General features: G+C 42.2%; 1 protein-coding gene across 3 annotated transcripts; it reads left to right on the forward strand.

Annotated features, from left to right (window-relative positions):
- Positions 1-26,333, forward strand: LOC122887868 (pecanex-like protein 3). 3 transcript variants are annotated; one of them, XM_044221495.1, is made up of 36 exons: positions 1-409; positions 1,308-1,795; positions 2,287-2,495; positions 2,591-2,696; positions 4,574-4,613; positions 4,782-4,877; positions 5,155-6,909; positions 10,671-10,800; positions 11,163-11,332; positions 12,281-12,338; positions 12,458-12,599; positions 12,753-12,910; positions 13,089-13,242; positions 13,502-13,534; positions 13,658-13,829; positions 14,066-14,176; positions 14,328-14,419; positions 14,536-14,645; positions 15,257-15,362; positions 15,474-15,566; positions 15,685-15,835; positions 16,508-16,652; positions 17,073-17,250; positions 17,538-17,646; positions 17,982-18,111; positions 18,219-18,277; positions 18,378-18,593; positions 19,170-19,423; positions 19,864-20,094; positions 20,327-20,430; positions 20,545-20,692; positions 20,798-21,028; positions 21,119-21,393; positions 21,491-21,660; positions 22,226-22,632; positions 23,185-26,333. In XM_044221495.1, the coding sequence occupies exons 2-36, from the start codon at positions 1,643-1,645 to the stop codon at positions 23,335-23,337; spliced, it is 6,849 nt and encodes a 2,282-aa protein (XP_044077430.1). In that variant the 5' UTR covers positions 1-409; positions 1,308-1,642; the 3' UTR covers positions 23,338-26,333. The 3 variants fall into 3 exon arrangements, with proteins under 3 accessions (XP_044077430.1, XP_044077431.1, XP_044077432.1); XM_044221496.1 differs by having other exon boundaries at positions 17,076-17,250; XM_044221497.1 differs by having other exon boundaries at positions 12,458-12,569.
- The last annotated feature ends 719 nt before the right edge of the window (positions 26,334-27,052 follow it).

Consider the following 27,052-nt stretch of genomic DNA (forward strand, 5'->3'; position numbering starts at 1 on the left):
ATCGCTCTCGGTGCGTGCATGCGTCCGTGCGTGTGTGTCAACTAGTTGTTAGCTAGCGCTAGCTACCCAGTTAGCTAGCTTGTTGAAACATTTTAACATAGACACCGTTAATGCCAAGAAACAGCTGTCGTTCATCATGAGAGAGGACTACCGCACCCGCTGCACGTCTGTCAACCTTTAATGCCAAAGAGGATGATGGACTCTCAGAGAACAATGATAAGTTAGCCAACGCCAACAAAAAGTGAAGCTACAGTTTTTGAACAGGCGATTGCCTAGCTCGCTAGCATCCTGAGAAGGAAAGCTCTGAGATTTTGCAAGGACTGGATGCGGAAGGAGGATATGAGGCAAGCTGGAGAGCTAATGCTAATTATAAGCTATGCTGGGATCCAAATGTGGAAAACATTTCACTGTGAGCACAGTTATCAAATCTATCAGTCTAACCTAAGCTAACATTAGCCAGTAACGAACAACTAACGTTCACCTAGCTATCAGCGGTTAAGCTAACTTGTTGTTATAGGCTGGCGTTACATTTACCCAGTTCACGATAGGGACATTACCCAGGTTGAAATGCTGATATATGCGGCCTAGCATTAGCCGGTAACTAAGCAATGTAATGGTGTTAAATGTTTGTCAGCCAGTTTGCAGTAGTGTAACTTACTGCTTCAATCTATTATGTTTTCACATTCACCGAGGTGATTGAAGGCGTTGGTGGTTGAACAGGTCGAATTTTACCGATCACAAATGCACAGAGATATTCGTAAGCTAGGCTAAATTGTCTGTTAGCTTGCTAATGTCAGTCAGAAAACTTAATCAAGCTGGCACAGCATTGGCCTAGACATGAAAATGAGTTTTAAGATTTGTCATCCTGTCTTATTTTAGTCATTGTAGTAGTCATTGCGTGCCAGTGTCAGTTTAAGTCATTCTCAGCTTTGCTTTTAGTGATCAGTTAAACATATTCTACAACTCTGCCGTAGTGGCATGTAGTCCATGTGATCTTTTGATAAATTAATTGAAGACCAGCTGGAAAGCAAGAGGAAATTATATAGTTTCATAACCATCATGTGGAATTGAAGGAAGTAATTAGAGTAAAACAAACAAGAAAGAGACTTTAAGGTGCTTATCTCCACAACTGATGTGTGCATGTGGACCGCTGACAGATTTCTACTACAACATTTAAACTTATTTTGTGATTTTCAGTGTTATTTCACGAAGGGGCTGTTCCTAGTATTAATTTTCTTCCTACTGAATGTCATGTTTAGAATGTAGCTTCATACAAGGAAACAAACCAGTTTTGATCTTTCTTACAGATGAATGTTTTTTCATACATTCAGTGGGTTACCAATGTGCCAAAAAGTCACTCTCCTGATTACCCAACAAGGATTAGGCTAGAGTGTGGCAACGTCGGTGCAGGGAGAGAGCACATACTGGCACAAGAATATGCAACGACTCTTGACCTCAACTGAAGTATACATATCCAAGACACAGAACTATTGTCCTTGATGAAACAGTCTTGGTTAACCTGCCATGCCCAATGGAAGTGCCATCATAGACACAAGATACTGTGGCTTGAACTGCTGCACGGTGTTTTGAGCTACAGCCCTGGAGGAAGCATTCCAGCTTTTGGTTGAACCTGAAGGTGGAGATGGGTTCCCAAGCTCTTCAGATATTGCGGCAGGGTGTGTGGGCTTCACTCACAGGAGGCTGGTATGTGGACCCCCATCAGAGCACGTTCTCTAACTGCTTCCACCTCTACCTTTGGATATTTCTCCTGGCCTTCCCCTTTCTGCTGTACATGGTAAGCACATTTTCACAGCAGGCTGACCACCAATGTATCCAAATAAATCAAGAAAGCACTAACTTCAGGCATACATCATTTTATAAACAATTTTTCAAACATTATCTAGCAGAATTGATCTTATTTACCAGACATGACGACTGCACAAGGGATTTACACAATACATGACACCTTAGGTGAAGGAGAAACCATAGCATTACCTCATTTAGTTCTCTAACAATGCAAGCTGTATGAGAGACGATACAAACATTCAAAATTGAAGACCTGTTCAAATACTGCAGCCTTTGCAAAATAGGTGGCAGGAAAAGGACATTTGCCTTCATGATATTTTTTTTTTCATAGCACTTTGTTTAGTTTGATGTTTTTTTGGGATTTACAATTTGCCTGCCATTATCAAATAATTCCTGGCACTCATTCCTTGAAATGGACTGCATTGTCTCATTTATGTATTTAGTCTAAATTACTCTCATTGTCTTTTCACTCCCTCTCAGGCTCTTCCTCCTAGCTTAGTGGTAGCAGGCTTGTACTCTGCAGTGGTGGCCGTCTTTTTCACAGCCATTAAGGTGGTGAACTACCGGCTTCATACTATGTTTGACCTTGGGGAGATAGTAGAGAAGAAGCAAGCCTCACTCACAGCTGACACCCCAAAGACAGAAGAAGGAGATGAAGGTTCTAGTGCCCATGATGGGAATCAGTGCAGGTCAGAAGATGTTTTCTGGCATATTTTGGAGAAAATTATGAAATCACAATGGTGTGAAATCCTTTTAAATTTCTGTATGTGTAACTTCTTCACAGAGATAGTCATGTTGGTGTAGAGATGACTGTGTTTCGGAAGGTCAACTCAACACCCCCAGTGCGCTGTAGCTCCCAGCACTCTCTGTTTGGATTGAACCAGGTGTCGGTGAGGATTACCATATTTTGTAACAGCATGCAGTCATTCTTCTCCCTCCATCGTTTCTCCAATTCTACTTGTTAGAAAATGTTTAATATTTCCTACATCAAGTAGGCCACAAACAGTAATTTTTGAGTTATCCTGCCAGTCTGTTGTGCAAAAGTTTTCATTGGATCCCAGTGTTGTCATGGCCTTGTTAATACAGTACCTTGCGAAAGTGTTCGGCCCCCTTGAACTTTGCGACCTTTTGCCACATTTCAGGCTTCAAACATAAAGATATGAAACTGTAATTTTTTGTGAAGAATCAACAACAAGTGGGACACAATCATGAAGTGGAACAAAATTTATTGGATATTTCAAACTTTAACAAATCAAAAATTGAAAAATTGGGCGTGCAAAATGATTCAGCCCCCTTAAGTTAATACTTTGTAGCGCCACCTTTTGCTGCGATTACAGCTGTAAGTCGCTTGGGGTATGTATCAGTTTTGCACATCGAGAGACTGAAATTTTTGCCCATTCCTCCTTGCAAAACAGCTCGAGCTCAGTGAGGTTGGATGGAGAGGATTTGTGAACAGCAGTTTTCAGTTCTTTCCACAGATTCTCGATTGGATTCAGGTCTGGACTTTGACTTGGCCATTTTAACACCTGGATATGTTTATTTTTGAACCATTCCATTGTAGATTTTGCTTTATGTTTTGGATCATTGTCTTGTTGGAAGACAAATCTCCGTCCCAGTCTCAGGTCTTTTGTAGACTCCATCAGGTTTTCTTCCAGAATGGTCCTGTATTTGGCTCCATCCATCTTCCCATCAATTTTAACCATCTTCCCTGTTCCTGCTGAAGAAAAGCAGGCCCAAACCATGATGCTGCCACCACCATGTTTGACAGTGGGGATGGTGTGTTCAGGGTGATGAGCTGTGTTGCTTTTACGCCAAACATAACGTTTTGCATTGTTGCCAAAAAGTTCAATTTTGGTTTCATCTGACCAGAGCACCTTCTTCCACATGTTTGGTGTGTCTCCCAGGTGGCTTGTGGCAAACTTTAAACGACACTTTTTATGGATATCTTTAAGAAATGGCTTTCTTCTTGCCACTCTTCCATAAAGGCCAGGTTTGCGCAGTATACGACGGATTTTTGTCCTATGGACAGAGTCTCCCACCTCAGCTGTAGATCTCTGCAGTTCATCCAGAGTAATCATGGGCCTCTTGGCTGCATCTCTGATCAGTCTTCTCCTTGTATGAGCTGAAAGTTTAGAGGGACGGCCAGGTCTTGGTAGATTTGCAGTGGTCTGATACTCCTTCCATTTCAATATTATCGCTTGCACAGTGCTCCTTGGGATGTTTAAAGCTTGGGAAATCTTTTTGTATCCAAATCCGGCTTTAAACTACAGTATCTCGGACCTGCCTGGTGTGTTCCTTGTTCTTCATGATGCTCTCTGCGCTTTAAACGGACCTCGGAGACTATCACAGTGCATTTATACGGAGACTTGATTACACACAGGTGGATTCTATTTATCATCATTAGTCATTTAGGTCAACATTGGATCATTCAGAGATCCTCACTGAACTTCTGGAGAGAGTTTGCTGCACTGAAAGTAAAGGGGGAATAATTTTGCACGCCCAATTTTTCAGTTTTTGATTTGTTAAAAAAGTTTGAAATATCCAATAAATTTCGTTCCACTTCATGATTGTGTCCCACTTGTTGTTGATTCTTCACAAAAAATTACAGTTTCATATCTTTATGTTTGAAGCCTGAAATGTGGCAAAAGTTTGCAAAGTTCAAGGGGGCCGAATACTTTTGCAAGGCACTGTATATATTGATATGGGTTAACCATTTGAATGCGCTAACTGTATATTTTGTTTGTTTTTCTTAAATTGTATTCTTCAGGAGTTCTTGCCTCAGCTGGAGGATACAGGGGGCACTAAGGGTAAATATCTGAATTCTGAAAACAGTGGTATATAATTTCTAATCTGAAGTTTTTCCGTACACTGCCCTAGACCTCCTTATGCAATTAAATGTATGCACTAGGTGAGAGTTCAGCCTGTGTTGAATATGCACTGTTGCTTTTTGAGTGACTTGTTTCCTTTTACCTCAGATATCAGAGAGCTAATGCGGGAACAAGGAAGCAATAATGTGATTGTTACGTCAGCTCACCGTGATATCCTACGCCAGTGTTCCCAGGACACCATTAGTAAGTCTGCTACTATTTAGTGACCAGGAGCAAGCATCATACACACTGAACACTTGTCTAATCCTAGTCCCAAATCATGCTCAGGAGCTCGGGCTATATACTAATACTGTACGCATCCCATTTTAGGCATGGCTCTTAATTCTGTCCATCAGGGTGAACTGTAGTGCATGCATCCAGATTTATAATAAAATAATATAAAACAGCTCTGGGTCCTGATAAGAAGTGTTTTAGCCTGTTAGTGCATTTCAATCTGATTTTGGTCTGTCTTACTGTACAGGGGCACCCAGTGTGGTCTCGTCCTGCATTGCTGCTGCTCTGGGAGGGGATTTCCAAGCTCTCATGGGAGTATCTGGAGTATCAGCTGGATTTGGAGAACCCGGAGTCTGCTTGTCTATCCCCCCTTCACCCTCCAGTCAAGAAGATGGAGGCGAGAAAGAACAGTTGCAGGAAGTAGAGGAGTTACCAGAACAGCTGTCTCAGCAGAGTCCTGAGGACAATGGGTTGGGGGCTTATTCTCCCCTTGGCCCCTCTGCTGAATCTGAGAGTCTGGGAGATACTCCCCTTAGCCCGCTTATAAAGAGCAGCTTAAGTGAGGAGCTGAGTGAAAATCTCCTGGGTTTGGGCCTTGACCCTGTGGCATTTGCACCTGGGACTGAGCACCCAGGCAGCCGCAGTGGGGTAGCACTAGCTGCCGGATCCACGGACAGCTGTTTCAGTGCAGGTGGAGCCACCACAGACCGTGAGACGCTAAGCACTGTTAGCAGTTACCGTAGTGAAAAAACTGATTCCACTCAGCTGGAAAGTCCTTCGTTCAGCCAGCCACGGCCTGCAGATGGACAGGCTTCTGCCTCAGCACCAGCGACAGGCTCCAACATCCCTGGGCCCACAGAGGATCCAGCAGGACAGGGTGGCAGTGATACTGACAACCTGTCAGACAGTGTGCTGCTGCGCTCCCCTTCCAGAGAATTCTCCCTCAGCCAGGGCCTTGACAGGACACTTGTTGAAGGAGAGGATTTGCCTCCTATACCCTGTGCGCATATTGCACAGCCCCCTCCACTCCAGAACTCCTCCCCTTCAAGTAGTGGCCACTCAGAGGTTTGTGATTTAGACAGAAATGTCCCAGTCCCTCCTCTACCCCCGCCTCGGCAGGCCAATTCAGTGCCCTCAGGGCTGGCCCTGGGTCTAGTGTGTTCTGAGCCTGCTTTGCCCATATCCTCTACCCCCTTTTTACTGTCTGACCAGCCTGCTCTGCAAGCCCAGCAGGTTGTGCGCCCTAAAGACTTGAAGCTGCTGCGGGCCAGTGGCAGTAGTGTTGGGCACAGGCCGGGCCGAAGGAAAGCTCCACGAAGGCGAGCTGGAGCAGGAAGCAGTAGTTTTGACTGTGGCTCTTACAGGCGTCACCACAATCATAGACAACACAGAGATTACATCCCAGTGCGCAACCGACTGGGCGCCAAGGCTTACAGTGAAAGTTTGTTTGAGGATTCCAGCGACGAGGATGATGGCAGTGACATGAGCGCTGGCTCTAGCCTGGGCTCTCAGCGCCGATACAGCTCAGATGATGATGATGATGACGATGACGACGACTCAAGTTCCTCTACCTCCTGCTACTCCCCGGACCTCGCTAACACTGGCATTACATCCCCACTCCCCTCTGCTGCTCAACTGCCTACTCCAAGGGAGGGGGATTTACCTGAAACTGCTGGCCCCTCACATTCTCGTGCTGCTCAGCGCTCTTCTAGCACGGCAAGTGCTAAGACTCATGCAAGAGTGCTAAGTATGGATGGGGCAGGTGGAGGCCAGAGCAACACAGCGGCTTTGCCTTCTACTCTGCTTACAATGCCCTCCACCTCCACCCCTGCACCTCGCACTCTCACCATCTCTAAGTCTGATTTGGAAGCCCACACTATACATACTGACGGCTTTCCTGGAACTCATCACCATCGGCTGGATTCTCTTGGAGGCTCTTGGACTGGCAACCAAATGGGCTGGAGGGCAGAAGAGCTGGTTGAAGAGGGAGCTGTGGGAGGAGGTGAGTTGGTGTAACCTTGTAATCAGAATTTGTATTCTTGTTATATCACCTCCCTAGTTTTTGGTGCAGAATCCTGGGATGGAGCAGTGTTTTCAACATGTTTTGGAGTATCCAGCTAATTAAGAAAAGTAACCAGCCTTGGGAGTTGAAGTATGAAGCTAAGAAGGCAATCCACAGATAAAGAAATTCTGATTATTATAGAATATTACCTGGTATTTTATTTTGGTTAATAAGTTAATACCAAAGAAAGTATGTCCCTTATTTTAGCAGTCTCTTGTCATATTATAAATAGCCAAACCTTGACCATAGCCACTTCAGCTTTTAGTTGAGCATTTTCTGAATTGCACCGCATTTCAGATTCTAACATACCAATGGAGAATGTCTCATTACTGCAGAAAAAATAGGGGTATGTGTGGTCAGAATTGGCAAAATTACATGAATTGGAAGATGTGCATTTAAAAAACAAGTTAAACTTTCCAACAGCAAAGTTTGGTTTTTTTTAATTAAAATTTAATACAAATCAAGTGGTGGCAACTAAGAAAGATCAAATTTACTGAAGGTATAAACAGTTCTACTGACATATAATCATTGTATGAAATTTGCGGCCTTGACTGAACAAATTTAGTTATTTGAAAGACTGTGATTTGCTGTCACTATCCTTTCAAGGTCAGTCTGAGTCACAAATACAAAAGTAAACATTTCATTTACTGACCTTAAATCAGTGCTTACTTCCATATTCGTGACTCATCCTTGTAGTTTACAAACCATGAAATAAATGAGAAGCAGATTTTAAGATGAGGAAAAGGGACCTGCCTGGCTACTTGAAATATTAGTCATATTTTTGTAATGCAAGGAGCCAGAAAGACCAAACAACTTTTAATTAGGAGGCAATGCAGGCTAAAAGCTGCATTAATGCCTCACTGTATAAACAGAAATGGTGACAACCTTGAGGGGTGTGCTGTCTTTGGCACACTTAGGGTGTTGCGTTGCTAAGCACTGGTGCTTGGCAGTAAGCTTTGCTATGTGTGCAGATAATGGATTTAAAGTGAAAAAAGAGAATTGCTGTTCTTTTCTCTATTGTCTTGACCTCACTGCTGATCTGGGGGCAGGAGAACCCCAACCAGCTATGGGGTTGCAATGCACCCAACACAGTATAGGTCACCTTTTGACCTGAACCTCCCCTTTTAACCTTCCTACTGGGCTAGACTCTACTAGGAACTTGCATTGCTCTGGGAAACATTGCCTTTGACAATATTGGAACATATAAATCTTTGTACCTCTATAAAGTAGTGATCCCAGGAAAGCATCATGAAGGAAGTTGTTTCCATGACTTCTTATGAGCGGTGCATGTCCAGTTATGTCTAATTAAGTCAGTATGCGCTTCAAGAGTTGGTACGAGTGCCAAATAAGCAATAACCCTAACTTAAAAACCTATGGACTTGTTTACCAGAAAGAGAGTTCACAACTTTGATAACCAATGCCTAACCATCAGACTTGGCTGCGGAACATTTGTTTGTCCTGTATGCCTCTATTTGTTGTTGTTTTAACACTAGTAATAATACTGATTGAGATAAGAGCAAGTAAAAAGATAATTGGAAAAGAACTGCAAAATGACAATAAATTACAGTGTAACACAAAAGATCATGTATCATGGTTTTACAATATTGACTTCAGACTGGACCAGTGTACAGTTAACTTTTCCAAGATACAGTACAGTTTAGTAGTTTCATGTCATCCAGTGCTTTATAAGAAATCAACAAAATCCTCAGATAACTAAAGTTACAGGAAACTTGATTTTGAATTATTCCATATCTATATGTAGGAATATCGATACTGATCTCCCAATTCGATTCACAAAGTTCGGAATTGATTTGATGATTCATTTACATCAGATAAATACCAATGTTGCATAAAGCGCTTCTCAGAATTTATCCTGGGAACTTAAATTTCTTTTTCATTTGACAAGTGAGCAAGAAAGGTGTTTATCTGAATATAAAAAGCGCACATTATAGGCTAAATACATTTGGACCAAGGATTTATTTTCTTTGGCAAAAGCAGAATGACTAAATTCAAGACATCTTAAGCAAGAATAATAAAATACCTGCACCACTTGCAAGGGTCATTATGCATCATTATGCATATTTAAAAAAAATAAAAATAAATACATGCTATCTCATACAGCTACGCATGGACTGTCAGCACCAGATGCTTCAAGTAAGTACAGCGCATATATAGAGACAGACTGAATACACTAGATTCCACACATTGTTCATGCCACTTCCACAGCTTCACATTTCGCAGCCAGAGATAATATCTCTTCAGCAAAAACAAACCGAGAGCTCAGATCAGTGTACACGTTCACTCAGAAAAGGTGTAAATGCTAAGATCGATCTTTTTATTTATTTTTTTTTATCCAGCCCTACTACAGAGCAACTTCACCAAGTTTAACCCAACAAGAAACCAAATGAAAAGTTTGTGCTGACGACATATCACTAACCCAGATATCAATACACAGATACACTCAACAACCCCCAACATGACAAAACAAGCTCCACGTTGCACTCCTCCACACAAATAGCCTTTTTCTTTGTCACTTGAAATTGGCAAGGCATCCAAGGAAGGTGCCCAGGTAGATTTCCTGTGATCCCTATTTGGGCCTGTTTTTCTCTGTGAGGAAACTGAGCTGAACCAGGAAATAAAGATAATATAATTTAGATAAAGAAACAATATAGAAGCAATTTACAGCAATTGGTGACATTTGTAAGAGCTCATGGCAAGCTACAAATTCACGATTTTGAGTTTCCTGTGCCTTTTTTAAGTTCTGAAATAAAAAGTTAAAATTGTAGCTTTCCTTCAAGGCCAGAATGCAGGAAGACACCCAAAGTCAATAAAGGATTAAACAGGACCATGAATGAATGCGTGTCCAAAATTAGAGAAGTGACAGGATTCAGGATGTTAGCTGTTAGAAACAAGATTAAACAACACTCAAGACTTGTTTCTCCAATTTCAAACCAGAATGAAAATGCACTGAAATACAACAGTGAATTCATAAATCAAGTCCGTTAGAATAAAAAAAACACAATAACAAAAACAGATAAGTCAAATGACTCTCTACAAAAACTGGACTATTTTTGAATTGTGTGATCAAAGGTGTATATATTGAAGTCAGGGTTTCCCGCAGTGTAATGACGCCTCTGCTTACGTCAGAGGAGTAACATACACTTTGATGAAAAATAATATTAAGCTTAAAGGACAGCGCCGCCAGCCACTCATCACTTCCACTAATCAGTTTTCTGGGGAAACCCTGAATATATGAATTAAAATCTTTGGCTCAAGTACTTGAATCTCTAATTATTTGAGGTAATTATTAACATAGCTTATTCTTTTACACTACAGTTGACCATCAACATTAATGTGTCATTAAGCCATATTCTTCCTGTTAACATGGGGGATGCCATGTCTGGATAGATATTGAGGAAACAGAGTTTGATTAATAGTTTTAATATTAATAGCTTTATTCAGTTTGGGGCATACAATTGCACAGTGTCTCATTAGTAAGTAGTTCAGGATACCTGTTTGTTAATGTCTGGTTTGCATAACTACATCCTAAATGCAGATGTTATAATGGCAAAATTAAAATCCAGTAATAGGCTGATGTTAGATATTGGTGTCCATTTGTGATGCAAATGGTGCCTTGTATTGTGTACATTGACACTGTAATGTAAACTGTTGCATTGATGTAACTGATAACCCTTCTCCAGCCATGGCTCCAGAGGATGGTGACAAACATGACTCAGTCAGCAGTGTTAAGAGGACCCAGGCCATCCGCAGGAGACACAATGCTGGGAGCAACCCTACACCACCCCCGTCCACCATGGGATCCCCTCCCAGGTTAGTTGACTAAGCAGAGCTGAGTGACGGTTATAGCTGACGCCTTGCCTTAACTGTGCCTTTATTTTCCCCAGTCTCCACCAAGCCTGCATTAGTCAAAGCTATTGGCAATATTACAGTATGATGGACGTAAGAATTCGTAACTGCTGCTGTGTTTTAGGGGAAATATTTCTGGGGATTTGCCACAAAATTAATGTTATATTATTAATTTCTCCAAAAGTTGCTGTGAATATTAATTAATTGAAACTACCACTCAGGGAACGTGCCAGCTTCAGCAGGGCTGATGGAGTTTAGGCTTATCACATTTTAAAGCAAATGTTGGACAGAGTTATTCAACATGTTTTGTATTTTTGTTCCTGCAGCCTTCAGGATCTCCAGCGGGCTCGGACCTCCTCTCATTCACGGACCCGCACACTTCCCTCAGCCTTACAGTTTGCCTCCTCACTCCTACTGCCCCGCAGTGGCATCCATGAGGCCTCCACCTTCGACGACACATCAGAGGGGGCAGTGCACTATTTCTTTGACGAGAGTGGTGAGTCAGTGGCGTTAAAGGAATAGTTCAACATTTTGGGATATCGCTTTCATGTTGAGAGTTAAATGATAACATTAATACCACTCTCATCTCTGTCCTTTGAAATATAAAGATACAGCCAGGAGATGGTTAACTTAGCTAAGTAGTCGTACAAAAACCGAAGTGTAAAAACGACAAGTTGCAGTTTTGCGGGGGGTTGTGTGCAGTACTATTTCTTGGCCGGGCCCAGTGACTTGGACTTTCCCCCTGTTTCCAGTCTTTATGCTAAGCTAAGCTAACCGTCTCCTGGCTACAGCTTCATATTTCTTGGACAGACATGAGTGATATCAATCTTTTCATGTAACTCTCGGCATGAAAGTGAATAAACCTAAAAAGTCTACCTATTCCTTTAAGTGACAATGGCAACATCCAAAGATGACGTCGAAACAGGATCATTGAACTGTGGTTCCGGGAGCCGTACATCTATGATACTGTATGTCTTTTAAAAATAGGCTTTTACCAGGGATAGATAAGTAAAGTTTCTAGCATCTTTCAAGGGCAGAAGCCACCAAGTGACTCAAAATAATATGTAGCAAAAATGCATGTGCAAATGTTTTGTTTTTTTGTTTTTTTAATACAAAAAAAACAATAACCTCAAACTACAGACACAATACAAGAAGAAAAATTGAAACAAACTTCAAAACAAAATTCATGGAAAGATGCTTACTAATTGCACAGGCTATGCCAGACCTACATATCTAAAATTAATAACAGCTAATGTTTTGGTTGGCTCTACAAATGTTTCCGTTCGCCGTCAAGTTTGCCTCTTCCTCCTATGTTTGTAGGTTGTTAAAGTGAAGGGGGAAAAGACGCAAAATACAAATGTATCACCTGTTAGTTCTACAAATCCGTCTGTGGATTATTCTCTGTCGAAAGTATTCCATTTGAGTTTTCTTTGTTGTGTAACAGGAGTGAAGAGGTCCTACACATTTGGACCTGCTGGAGGCGGTTATGAGGACCCAGTTCAGTAAGTTATAAAGTTTTTATTACCAGGTTACCTTTTTTTCAAGACTATAAGAGTTAATTTGCTGTTATAAAGCCATGACTAAAAGCTCCAATTAATGCCATAAAATGTCACACTTGCAGGGAAAGGGAGAGACAGTCCCAGTCCTCAAGCTTCACCTCCACAGAGGTCCAGGAAGGGGCACCAGTCCTGTCCATGCTCCAGCCCAGACCTGTGGTTTTACAGGGCATGCAGGTGCGCAGGGTGCCTCTGGAAATGCCTGAGGTTAGCAGTCTTTGGTGTTTGATGTGATAAATTATTCCAGGTAGAATGTCGTGTAAATAAGTCAGGACTCTCTCTACCTCAGAGGAAACTATCACAGATTGTCCTGTTGTTTCTTCTTCTGAATTCATCACTCATTTCTCACCTCTTCTCTAGTTTGATCTGGATCACGAGTCTCTACAAGAGTCCCAGGAAAACACTCTGATGATTGAGGAGAAAGCCAAACCCAAACAGTACTATCGCTTTTGGGTGCTGCCGGGGAAGTGGCTAAGGGTTCGATATGATCGATTGGCTCTTCTGGCCTTATTGGACAGGTAAGCCAGACAGTTGGAGTAGAGGAGAAATGGTACTATGTTTGGTCCCTTTGGTCTCTTTTATGTTAATTATATTTATCAAATAACGTGATATTTATACAGAAGGCAGTGGAACAGTGGGATCAAAACATTATTGTTCAGTTATCCAAATATCAATTTCTCTGCTTTCTGTTTCCAGGAACCGCCGTGTGGGAGAGAACGTGTTTGCTGTGGTGCTGGCCAGTCTGGTGGCCTTCTTGGGGTTCCTACTGCTGCTCCATGGCTTTTTCAGGGACATCTGGGTTTTCCAGTTCTGCCTGGTCATTGCTAGCTGCCAGTACTCTTTACTGAAGGTACCTTACCTCTTGAGTTCATAGGCAACGTGGATCTCATCTTATTATTTATTTATTATTGATCTTGTGTAAGTTACACATCTTGACTGTACGATTTGATTGATCTTACTACGCATTTTAGTTACCCTTTCTGCATGACCACAATGTCTTCAGTCATTCCTCCTTTCAGTGTTGCTTCTGTTTTTTTGTTTGTTTTGTTTATGCAAAATGTATGTGAAATCTAAGCTTAAATTCCCTGCCTTTTTTTTTCTTTTCATAGAGTGTACAACCAGATGCAGCTTCTCCCATGCACGTGAGTACTGGTTTCGCCTTTTTTATATGCTAAAATGTACTCAAAGCACAAACTAAAACAAGGAATTTCACCTTGTTATTGTCACATAATTGTGGCTTGTCTTTTTTGTCTGTTATTTAACAGGGCCATAACTGGATCATTGTGTACAGTCGGCCGGTCTACTTCTGCTTGTGCTGTGTGATGATCTGGATCTTTGACCTATCTGGGCGCTCTGGCAGCCTGCAACCCGTCTCCCTCTATGGTGTCACCTTCTTCTCTGCACACTTTCTGCTCTGTGTCAGGGATATGCTCGTTGGTTAGTTTTTGTACATGACTCTTTACATCAGCATTGTACTAGTTGTCCAGATCACCACTCCTACTAAGATACCACCTCAACAATGTCTGTATTTGATATTGTAGTGGTAATTTAATAAGAGAATAGCCATGATTAGTAATACATGTTCATTATCCATTGGCTGCAGTATGCATGGGATGGATTAGTGGTTTCATATTTTTTGGCTTTTTAACATTTTTGTCTCTCTTGTCCAACAGTGTTTGCCTTGTGTTTCCCGGTCATTTTCCTGTTTGGGTTGCTACCTCAGGTCAACACTTTTGTGATGTGTCTGCTGGAGCAGATCGACATGCACATTTTTGGTGGAACTGGTAAGAACATGTCTACACAGGCAGGATTATTATGAACTTGTCAGGAAATTAAGGAGGTGTTATGGCATCTTAAAACTGTCAGTTTAGAAACTGCACGTAATCATTAGTTTTTAGGTTCTTCCTGATCTGCTCTTTGCGTCTCTTTCCTCAGCCACTACCAGCCCCCTCTCATCTCTGTTCAGCCTCATACGCAGCATGTTGGTGGCTGCTCTGCTGTATGGATTTTGCCTCGGTGCTATCAACGTAAGTGGAGACACTACATGAATGTGGTGTTTTGGTTTGGTATTTCTGTTTGAGAAATTCTGATTAGAATCGATGTGGACAGTCCTAATTTAATATTGTTTTGTTTTTTACATTAGGCACCATGGGGGGATGCCCATGTGCCAGTACTGTTCTCTGTGTTTTGTGGCCTACTCCTGGCCTTATCCTACCACCTCAGCCGCCAAAGCAGCGATCCCACCATCCTGTGGTCAGTATTTTGTGTTTCACATTGTTAATAATGGCCTTAGATATCATTAAAAATCTTCTTTTTATGTCCATGATAGATTAACACCTAAAGAAAGCTACAAGCTAAAACATAAAATGCAGTGTGTGTATATATGTATGTATATGGTTTTTTTTGTTTGTTTTGTTTTTTACTATTTTGCAAAAATAGTATAATTAAAATATTTTGTCTCTAACCTATATATGTTTTAGTTGTTTTTTCTCTTTAATTTTGAAGTACTGTCTCACGGCTTGTCTCCACAGGTGGCCTTTCAGCCGAGTTTTTCAGTTTTCCTTCTGGCGGAACAACAATTTTAATCAGTACGCCTGTGTACATGGGCCGTGTGTGATCTGAAGCGTAATTTTAGGCTTCAAGTCATTTTTCTTTCGTTTTACACCCATAACTACAGTGATTATGTAACGGGCTATGAATAATGCCAATACGCAAGTGACCTACACGCAGAAGTGTGCCTGAACTCATCCTGAGTAGACACTGATGGAAGACTGCTGCTGACAACCTACTTTCACTAGACTTTACTGTAGACTTTGATGTTACACCTCAGCTTTTTGTTTTGTTTTTTTTACCACTTACATCAGGTCACTGGTCCGGTCTAAATTATTCCCAGAGTTGGAGAACCGAACACCTGAAGAACCCCCAGTGGAGATCAAAGATCCTCTTCCTGAGAAGCTGCGTAACTCTGTGGTAAAGATCACTGCTTGCTTGCCTGCACAGACCGCAGTGGGACAGTTTCACTTTCCATTTGATGGGGTCATTAATTTTAATATCTTGTGCCTTCTCACTGTCTCTTTGTAGAAAGAGATCCTTCATTCAGACCTTGTCATGTGTCCCCTCATGGCTGTGATTACCTTCGCCATCAGTGCCAGCACAGTTTTCATCGCTCTTCAAGTTAGTTGGAGCAGGGTTTATGATCCTATTTTTGCAAGACATTTCTCTGAAGATTTTAGTGAAAAAATGTCCACAGATTTTTCATGCTAATTTTCCTCATTTCGCTCTTGATCCACAGCCTGCTCTTAGCTTTGTCTTGTACATCTTGGCCGGAGTTGTAGGCTTCATTACACACTATCTCCTGCCTCAGCTCCGCAAGCAGCTGCCATGGTTCTGCCTAGCTCACCCTGTGCTCCGCTCCAGAGAGTACAGTCAGTTTGAGGTCCGAGGTGAGTGTCTGATTGTTCTTTTATCTTCGTTCACATATACAGAAACATGCATGTGGAAGTATCTTGAAAGTATAAGAATAAACTGCAACATTATACGTAGCCCCATTGGGAAGAGCTGCATGAAGTAAATGAAGAACAGTTAGATCTCTAGTTGAAGTGCTCTTGAGAAGAACACTTAGCCTCAAACAGCTCTTGGGGAGCTTTACAGAGTGCAACAGCACCAAACTATGTAATTATTTTTAAACCATTAAACAGCTGCGTATTTTGAATATCACCGATAGACTAAGAATCAATAAATCAACACTAGTACTTAAGTAGCTGAATTAAAAGTAAAAGTGCTACAATAGAGCTTTATTTTATCTCCAGGCATTTTTGTCAGTGTAAAATAACACTGCATAAATGATTGTGCAGCCTGCCTCCTCCTGTACATCCTTCCTTCCAGGCATCATATGTCTTCTTAAGCAGATCCATTTCAAGTCTGTTAACAGCTGGGGAAATAGTACACCATACTACCCATTGTATAAATATCTTTTAAAACGTTTTTCAGTTTACATAATTTTCTAACAGATTTATTTCACAGCTGTGAAATACTTCAGTGGGAACAGCTAGAGTTTGGACATGTGGATCTCCTCAACAAGTGTGTAAGATGGTTTTGCTTTCTGTTTGCCCCAGATGCTGCTCAGTTGATGTGGTTTGAGAAGCTGTATGCGTGGCTTCAGTGTGTGGAGAAATATTTCATCTACCCGGCTGTGGTGCTTAACTCCCTAACGACAGAAGCTCGAACTGTTGGCCAGAACCATAAAGAGCTGGACATCTAGTAAGCCTTTTCTCATTCTGTCTCCAAACTATTTCACATCCATACTTTATACTGTTTTCCATCTCTGCTCCCAGGGATATGTGCTGTTAGCTGTGTGTTGGAACCGTAGAACATAAAGTTAATAGACATGCTGAACCACCCCCAGGTGTATTGCTTTCTGCAGGTTGTCCTCAGTAGCGCAAGATACATAAAATATATTCTCTCTGTCGTTTCCCTTCCCCCCCTTCAACCCTTAGACCAGCCAGTCTGTATAGTAGTCTACATAAAGACGAATACGTTCTTAGTTAAACTGTAGCACATGCAAGCAGCCGCTTGCATCTGGGCTTGGTGATCTCACGTCATTCCTTACTCTGTGGTTTTAGCCGTGTATGACAATATGTGTCACTGATTTCCTCTTCGTCTCTTCCTCAACCCCTCTAGCAGCCGAGCTCTCTTCATCTCAGTAGCAGGCATGAAGTTGCTGCGTTCGTCCTTCTGTGCCCCATCTCAGCAGTACGTCACGCTGTGCTTCACCACGCTCTTCTTCCACTTTGACTATCCACACTTCTCGGAGACCTTCCTGATCGACTACTACTTCATGTCTATTCTCTTCAGCAAGGTTAGGCTTCACACCCTATCATCTCAGAAATTTGATCACATATAATATTAAATAAGTAGCAGTTTATTCTGCACATTTTGACAGTGTAATGTTAAAGAGGAACTTAACACCAGGCTAAAAAGCTGAATTTTACTGCCCTCTCTGGTGGAAAGACCACACCCAGCATCACTGATGGATGTGGTTGGGTGTGGAAGTGTGCTCCATTGCATCTGTTGCATCCGGTCCTGGGGTACACCTGTACATCACTGCAGCCAGGTGAGAAGTTAAGTTGTCTTTTGAATTCTCAGATGTGGGACCTGCTGTACAAGCTGCGCTTCGTGTTGACTTACATCGCACCCTGGCAGATCACCTGGGGCTCAGCTTTCCACGCCTTCGCTCAACCCTTTGCCGTGCCCCGTATCCTTCAGTTTGTTTGATTTTATGTCAATAATAATGTAGTGTCCACTTGACTGTATAATACAATCTAATACAACAACAGCACAAACTATAGCTTCAAAATATGGCACAGACTCAACATACAGTGAATATTATAAGCCACTTTTTGTTGCAGGGTTATTTTATTTAATTACTTTATTGTGTTGCTGGTATTGTTTCCCTGCTCCTATACCTGGTATGTACATTTCTAAAATAAGTCAACAGGACTCTGACCTTGCACCAATTGTGTTTTGTTTTGTTTTTTGTTTGTTTTTGTTTTTTTGTCGACGAGATATCCTTAACTCATGTTACTTCAGACTCTGCTGTGCTTTTTGTCCAGGCCATCTTCTCTGCCATCTTCTCCACCCCTCTCAATCCTGTCCTAGGCAGTGCTGTGTTTGTCACCTCATACACCAGACCTGTAAAATTCTGGGAGCGAGACTACAAGTATGTTTTTGAAGAAAAAAAAAAAAATCTGTACAAATGTGAAAAAACATTTCATAAAATCAAAAGCGTTTCCATTTAGTTCTGATGCTAGTTTGTCATGTTTGCAGCACCAAGCGTGTCGATCATTCCAACACCAGACTTGCCACTCAGTTAGACCGCAACCCAGGTATGCCATAACAGTTTTTCACCATCTAGTTATCTCTTTGACTCGTATTTATTTTTGTTCTGTAGCTATGGTGATGGCCTTTTTTTTTTTTTTTTTAAAGGTGCCGATGACAACAATCTGAACTCCATTTTCTACGAGCACCTGACGCGCTCTCTGCAGCACAGCCTGTGTGGGGACCTGCTGCTCGGCCGCTGGGGCAACTACACCACAGGCGACTGCTTCATCCTCGCCTCAGACTACCTCAACGCTCTGGTGCACATCATCGAGATCGGCAACGGGCTGGTCACCTTCCAGCTGAGGGGTCTAGAGTTCAGAGGTCAGCAGGAGGGGATGATGGGGACTGACAGTGTTTGGGGCTTTACCTGCTGGTTTGAACATGTCACCTGGGTATCTGTCAGGTGTTCCTTACAGAATAGCATTTCTTTATAGAGATCAGGCCGCTGTAGCTCAGTCAATAATGTTCATGTTAATGGCAGCTGACTAGGTCAAGCTACTGTGCACCTTGAAAAACATTGCTTTAAAATCATCTAACAACCTTGTATTTTGAATGGTACTGCTCATATATACCCACTTTCTTTTTTTTATTGTAATATTACTTTTTGTGCCAGTTCTTATAGTATATTTTTATTCCTCTGAAAAAAAGATTAGTTTCATGGCTGCAGGTTTATTTTAAGGTTGTTCAGGACAAAGCAAGATAGATGTTGTGCGTCACTCTGTTTGGATTGCACACAGAGGATGTTTATTCTTGTAGTCTTATATTTATTTCAGTTAAATGATGGAAAATTCTTTTGAATTTATGCTCAATGTAAATTGACTCAGTGTGTCACAGATTGTCACTTCACCACTATATGCTCGCACTGCTCTGATCCTCACCTGCTTCACTTCTGTCCAGGTACCTACTGTCAGCAGAGGGAGGTAGAGGCCATCACTGAGGGGGTAGAGGAGGACGAGGGCTGCTGCTGCTGTGAACCTGGTCACCTTCCCCACATGTTGTCATTCAATGCTGCCTTTGGACAGCGCTGGCTGGCCTGGGAGGTGGCCGCCACCAAGTATGTACTAGAGGGCTACAGCATCAGCGACAACAACGCAGCCTCCATGTTGCAAGTATTCGACCTCCGTAAAATCCTCATCACATACTATGTCAAGGTAAGCCATTGATCAATGGAGTTCTTTTTCTGCTTTATGTTCTCACACCATGCTTCTTTGTTAACACTTGACCTGGTGACATGCCTCTTCTCTAGCTGCTGAAGACTCAAGGTTGTATTTTATAAGCTGACTTTTCTGTATGTCTAGACTTGGTCTGTTTACATGTCTCATTGCTGTAATAAAATGTGTTATTTCCTGTACACATTGCTTTTACCTATACTGTAGCCTGATTGGTTTAGGCCAGGGTATGACCAATCACAGTAGGACTGAACAATAAGAAAATCCAATAGCAATGTGAAATGTGCACTCACTTTGCATCCAACCCTTTTATGCAGTCAGCCTGTTGTATTGAAATGATAACTGAGATTGTAGCCTGTGATCTTGATGTTATAAGCTTGATGGTTGAATAATTTGGATCACGTGTTTGTTCCCTCGAACAGAGCATCATCTACTATGTGAGTCGATCCTCTAAGCTGGAAGAGTGGCTGACCAATGAGACGATTCAGGAGGCTCTACGGCCTTGTCTTGGGCCCAACTATGTAGACAGTGACCCCACCTTCAACCTGAACATCGATGAGGACTATGACCACAGGGCCTCCGGCATTACCCCCTCGTCATTCTGCATGGTTTACCTGGACTGGATTCAGTATTGTAACAGCAGGCGTCAAACGGTGAGACATTTCACAACATTTACACTAGAATCCCACATGGGTCTGGGTTGTTTTTGTTGTCTTTTTCCTCTACTAACTATCCATATTCTGATCCTTGGCCGAGCTGTTACCAAACTCAGATATGTTACCCTTTTCAGCCCTACCGATAACTAATATGACACCTAAGTAGTATTTGTAGAACAAAAAAATTACAATAATTTATCATTCATCTAACTTCTCTTTTGTGTTGTAGCCGGTGACTTGTGAAAGAGATTCTCCACTTGTCAACCTCTGTTTTGGGCTGTGTATCCTGGGAAGAAGAGCTCTGGGCACGGCCTCCCACAGCATGTCTGCAAGGTAAGACCCCCAGGCCATACTACCATGTCTCTCACTGTGGCTAATACCACCCTTCACTACCCATGTATGTGCCAGCAATATGCAAGAGTTATTTTTGTTTATCTGTTTTGACAGCTTGGAGCCGTTTCTGTATGGCCTCCATGCGCTCTTCAAGGGAGACTTTCGCATCACGTCTCCCAGGGATGAATGGGTGTTTGCAGATATGGACCTGCTGAATCGAGTCGTGGCACCAGGAGTGCGGATGTCCCTCAAATTGCATCAGGTAGCATTTCTCACAGAAGAAGAAAAACTAGCCCTGAGATTAGAATAATGACTGTTTTTTGTGTCTCTGAACTGAGACCAGCCCTGTAATCTGCGTTTCCTCCAGGACCACTTTACATCTCCAGATGAGTATGAGGATCCTATGGTTCTGTACGACGCCATTACTGCCAACGAGGAGAAAATGTTGATATCTCATGAGGGTGACCCCGTGTGGCGCAGCGCTATTCTAGCAAACATGCCTTCACTGCTGGCTCTGCGCCACATCATGGATGACGGCAGCGACGAATACAAGATCATCATGCTTAACAAGAGGTTCCTCAGCTTCAGAGTCATCAAGGTCACAGCTCTACCTGTTTATTACTTGGTGTCTTGTTATCTCTGGCTTGTTTAATTGATTATTGTTGTATTGGTTTCTTTGTTATTACAGGTGAACAGAGAGTGCGTGCGTGGGCTGTGGGCGGGACAACAGCAGGAGCTGGTTTTCCTGCGCAATCGTAACCCAGAGCGTGGCAGCATTCAAAACGCCAAACAGGCCCTGAGGAATATGATTAACTCCTCATGTGACCAGCCCATCGGCTACCCCATCTACGTGTCCCCCCTCACCACCTCATACGCTGGGGGGCACAGCCAGCTTCGGTCTGTGTGGGGAGGACCTGTCAGCCCACACAACATTTACACCTGGCTCATCAGCAGCTGGGACAGGTACTTGGTCTTAACTTCATATGATAAATGTTCAAGTCTTTCAGGGGCAGTGATGTTAGTATGAACGTCTTAACTCTTAATATATGTCTCTCTGCAGGTTACAGAAGGGGTGTGGTGCTGGCTGTAACAGCGGAGGAAACATTGAGGACTCGGACTGTGGAGGCGGCTCCACCTCCATCTCCACCAACCCAGCCATTCACACCACCCAGAGTACACCAGCCTCCAGCCTTCCCCAGCCGCACATCACCACTGTGCAGCCGTCCATGGGTAAGACCTGAAACCAACCACTGCTTCCCTCAGCCTGCAGTACTGCCTGTTCAACCACTAACAGCCACACATATCATACAGTTTAGAGCAGTCTGGATCTGTAGCTTTGGGAAAAGCAACACTTGGTGACTAGATGTTGCTGCTGTAGTACAGGCGGATCACTGTAGTACTTTCCGAAGCAGTCTCCATCATGGGCGAGGGGGGTGATGATAACCTCTGTCTCTGTTCAAAGATGGTCTCTGGCAGTCTGGCAATCTGGAGTTAAAATTAACATGTTAGACCATGTTAGTGGGGTTCCTATACACAGCGGTCTTGACATGCTCTACACGCTTTCTAAATTATTTTTATGTCACGAACTGATCAACTTTCTAGTCAAACTGTTATAAACCAGTGTAGTAACAAAGTTATTATAGATTGCTACACTGCTGGACATTGAGATGATTTAAATTTGTTAGAAATAATTCATGCCTTGCCTTTACATGGCTGTAATGCAAGCCAAGTAAATGTTATTTAGACCTTTTAAGAAAGTAAAAATGGAAAGGAAATGACTTTTCTTGCATTTCAGGTACAGACAACCCTGTGGGTCCAACCCAGAGCTGGCCTCACCACCCTCAACCTCTCCCATTAGCCCTGCTCAGCCAATCAGAGGGCAGGATGGAGGCAGGACTGCTCACGTCCTTACAGCGTACATCCTCCATCCAGGGGCTCCTGGGCCAGCAGCTGTCCAGCTCCCAGCTCTCCTTCAGCGGCTCTGTGGCTCCACCTCCTCTGCCAGGCCCAGAGCGCTTCTGCCCGGCGAGTCTCCTGGAGAACTCAGGGCATCGGTCAGGCCAGCGGGCTGGCCTCGGCCAGGGCAGCGGACTACACTATGAGAGCCACTTTGGGAAGTGGAGTTTTTCAGGCAGGAAGGGCTTTAACGGACCAGCTGCAGTGGAGGGGGAAGGAGTAACAGTACAGACCATACGCACACAGGTGAGGAGGCGTTGTTTACTTTTCATTCATATGTAACTTTAGTCAGGGTCATGTCCAGCTCATAGAACAAAAAAGTAAATTTATCAAGGTTAATACAGGAAATGCAGATACTCATTTTGGGGTCACTACAACTTTGGACTAAACAAGACATTTTAGAACGTTACAATGGGTTTAGCATTTTATGCTATTTTCTGACATTTTATAGACCAAATGATTAATCAGGTAACCAAGTAATAGGTAGATTAATCAGTAACGAAAATAGTCATTAGTTGTAGCCCTACTAGGATGCCTTTATGTGTTATTAACAGAATTTTGTGTAGTGCTACACAGTAACCAACATTATGAATCTCTTACCCACATACTGAATCCATATTGCATGTTTTATTGATAGCATTTGACCTGCTCATGACTCAAACTCAGACAGTTGAATAGGTGTATCAGCTTATTATAGCTGTGAGTGAATAGTTTCAACATTCTTGCAGTTAAATACAAATAGGAATGGCAATGCTGATTTTCTGAAATGAACATTTTTTTAAAATCTGTCTTTTCCAGCCTACTCCCCCTGCACCCCTACAAGAGGCCAGTCTGACACTGGATCCTCTGGGAGCCACTCAGACGATGGATCCAATCCTACTGACTGCAGGGGACCCCCCCACCCCCCGAGAGGAATCCACAGAGCTGCCTTTACTTAAGAACCTGCGTTGAGTCTGCACTGGGAGACCCCGAGTGACATTCTCTGCAGTGAAAGCACAGGTCAGATCTGGGCCGGGCCGGACCAGACTCATTCCAGCCTTCGGGACTCATTCCATCAATCCTCGTTTGACTTACTCAGTGCAACTGCGATTTGTAAATCCTCTAATGGCCCACTGCAATACTGGATAAATTTGGTTATACACAGACCACCCCTCTCCTCCTCAGCCAAAGGAGTTAAACATCTGATAGCATGCTGAGCTGATGCACGTCAGATCAAAAAATTATTTCCACCAACCTGTTTATTCCAAAGTCAGCTTTCATCATGACTCATAAGGCCTGATGATATACTTATTCGTAACTTTTTTTTTTCTGACAAAGGCACTCAGTGTCTCTATGGACGACCTTTTGGTTGGAACAGTAGTGAAAGGCCAGTGCAATTATAAGGGATATTTTGCTTGAGGATTGATTATTTTTCTATACTGGAGAATAGAGGATCGCCTCTGACTTTCTCTCACTTGACATCTGCAGCAGCAGTTGTTTTTTTTGTTGTTTTTTTTGCATAACCAGTTTAAAAAAAAAAGATCCTGCATTATGTTGCTGTATGTGCAGGTGAAGGATATGTGGAAACCATTATAAGCCTTGTTTTGTTTTTCCCCATTTTACAATCCTCACGGACCTACAGTTGTGTGTCAAACAATATTTAACAGTACATGTTGACCAATTTCAGGAGCCTCCACTTCTTCTTCCCTACACATTATACATATTAAACAAGAAAAAAAAAACACATCCCACCAAAATTGTCATCTTTGTCCTCTGGCCTATTTCCTACAGAGGTGCCTGACAACATCAACACTCAACAGTTCTGTCTTGGAGCAGGTTTCAGGGAAAAAAAACAAAACAACTCCCTTCCATCCCAGCCAACACGTGGTGCTTTTACCGCTAGTTTACAGTCTATTTAGGCCTGGACACGAGTCCTGAATCTGACTAGCAACACAGAGATGTGGGATGACTTCCAACAGAGCTGGTGTCCATGGATCAGCATCAAGCGAAGGGTGAATCCAATCTGTGAAAATTGTGTTGATCACAAACCTACAAACTGGGAGTGTTAGAAACTGAAAGCCTTTTTTTTAATGAGTGGAATGTCCTTTTTTTGTTTTTACTTGAAATCACAAGTTCCTCAGTGGTGCACTGAGTTTGTTTTCTTTGGATGGCCGATCAATGACGTCCTCTCTGATCAGATCCACTCAGCTCTTGACTTTCTCAATAGCAGGGGAGCTCTGTTTTCTTTGCCTGCAGTATGGGCCCTCCTGTTACTATACTACTGCTTCTGCATCTCCTGCTACTACTAATATACCCACTACTACTGCTGTTTCTACAACAGTTAAATCCAGCGTTTTAGTTGGAAATACACAAAGTTGAATAAATACTGAAATCAAAGGTAGAATATTTATTTGATTAATATTGTCTTACAGATATCTTTAACGGGGTTTGTCAATATGGTGTGCTGATGTATCAAATTGGAAATCTGCCTTCTGTCAACTGTACCCACCACCACCCCACACCTCTCCCTCAGTTTATTTGGTGTTGTCACATTTGTATCATCTCACCAATGGCTGTCTTTTTTCTTTTTTTTTTCTTTTTTAAGTGTGTAACATAACTGGAAGTATTCTTGAGAAGTCACTTTAACTTGATTTCTTTCCCACTCTTGCACTCCTTGTGTTTCACCAGTGTGAAACACCGATTTAGGGTTAAAGTTAATTCTGCAACACGAAAAAGAAGCTGGCAGTCCGACCAAATTCAGCCCCAAATATTTCCCGAGGTCCAGTGGTTTTGTCCCCATGTGTCCAGGCGTCTGCAGTGGTTGAATGATTCTGAAATAACCTTGCGCTATAGCATTAATTGTTGTACCCTAAGACTGCCTCGTATGCTAGTTTTCTTACCAAATAATCTCTCAGAAGCTGTGTTCCCCTGTAGGAAACTTGAAAGGAGGCCAGCGTTCTCAGGGTCTATAAAGGAAAGAAATTGACTTCTTCTGCAGGAAGACTTTTTGTCCAAAGAGAGAAAACAGAAAAGGGGATAAGTGTCACTGTTATGAGGCAGGTTGAATACTGGCTCACACGGACATTACAAAAGATGCCCCCTTTTACAGTGTTTTACTCTCTCTGGATAAAAATATGTTCTGCATGCTGTTAATGCCACATATTTGTTGAATCACTGTCTTTGTGGCGCTGTTTTTTCCCCCCTACGTTCAGCTCGTTACATCTTTTTTACAAGGGACACACACACACACACACACACAGTACAAAGCTTTTTAAAATCTTTTTAGCAGCCCTGAGATTTTTCTGTCAGTCTCGGCTGTGAAGAAGCTGCAACAGGTGAAAAGTGCATCAGTATCCCTCTCAAAACACGTTAGTAACTCCCTCGACTCAGGAAAAACAGAGACTTTCTGATCAGTGCTGTTTTCTGTTTTTCTTTTCTCCTCATTTATCTTGTATCCAAAGCAACAGGGAGTAATATTGTTTTGTTTTGTTTTTTATTTGCTGGGAGTGAGGAAAGCACAAGTTCACAGACAAACCTGGGTGTCAATAAAAAGGGATTTCTTAATCTCTGAAATTATGTACAGCATGTTTCGTATATAAATATATATTTAAAATATAAATCTATTTTATTATTATTGGATTTTGGGTTCTTTTACATTTAAGACACTATGTTGAGGTTTAGGGGAGGGACTCTTGTGTTTACCCAGCAGAGGGGAGAGCTGAGTGGAGAGGCACTCTTCACATTGAAATGTGCAGTTTGGGAAGACTTAATTAATACTTCTTTTGCACAAAAATGTATCATACACCATCCCACTTTGTTATCGTTTTTATTATTTTAGTTATTTTGGGAGAGGGGTCTTTTATTTAAGAACTTTAAGTCGATGTTCAATGTTCTGTACAGTTTTTTATGTGATTTTTTTTTCTCTCCTATTTAAATTAAAGGTTTTTGTGTCTTCATTTGCAAATCAACTGCTGTGAGTGATTTTACTTATATTTTCTTTGTCCTGTTGTGTTTTTTGTTCATGGAATCTCAAAACTTTGCCTTAATTTGTACTTATTTTGAAATCTTAAAAATTTATAGTTAAGCACCCTACAGTAGTGCTACAGTGCTGTATACTCTTTAGTCAAATTAGCCAGTAGTAATATGCTGTGGATCATCTCAACAGGAGGGGAAAAAGCTGGTTAAAAGCCAGAAAGCCTAAGTGAACTTGCCATTTAACAAGCAATTAACCTTCTTAACCTTTGACTCTGTGTACTAGTAATTTTCTAAACTATGTTGCAGTCTTGCAAACTTTAAAATACAGGAAAAGGCAATGATGTGATGGCAGAAATTTACAGAAACTGTTTAATCTCACCTCTTCCGATTTTAATAGTTACAAACAGCATGTTGGTCGCATTTGTACCTTCTGCAGCTGTCAATGTTTTTCTCTCTGCTGGCAGAGGGATGTCTCTCCTCTCACAGTAAACAGACCTGATGGCCTTCTTCAGTCTGTTTCTTCTTGACACTGAGCTCTTTCTCTGCAGCACGTCAGGCTGATTTTGTGGGTCAGCAGCCTTATGCTTCAGCTCACCGGCCTCGAGCTCATTCCTGGTCTACAGTGTAGTTTTCTTTCCGGTCTTTATGTGCCGGTGTGCTGCGACAACATGCAGGTCCGTGCAGTACTTGTGATTGACACAGTTGACCTCCA

This window comes from Siniperca chuatsi, linkage group LG14 (genome assembly GCF_020085105.1).
Source record: "Siniperca chuatsi isolate FFG_IHB_CAS linkage group LG14, ASM2008510v1, whole genome shotgun sequence".
Lineage (NCBI taxonomy): Eukaryota > Metazoa > Chordata > Actinopteri > Centrarchiformes > Sinipercidae > Siniperca > Siniperca chuatsi.

Bases quoted from the DNA above. Each gene is read 5' to 3' on its own strand.
- LOC122887868 (XM_044221495.1), top strand. From the start codon at position 1,643: ATGGGTTCCCAAGCTCTTCAGATATTGCGGCAGGGTGTGTGGGCTTCA. The intron at 21,661-22,225 runs GTAAGACCTGAA...CTTGCATTTCAG, and splicing joins CACTGTGCAGCCGTCCATGG to GTACAGACAACCCTGTGGGT. The intron at 22,633-23,184 runs GTGAGGAGGCGT...TGTCTTTTCCAG, and splicing joins TACAGACCATACGCACACAG to CCTACTCCCCCTGCACCCCT.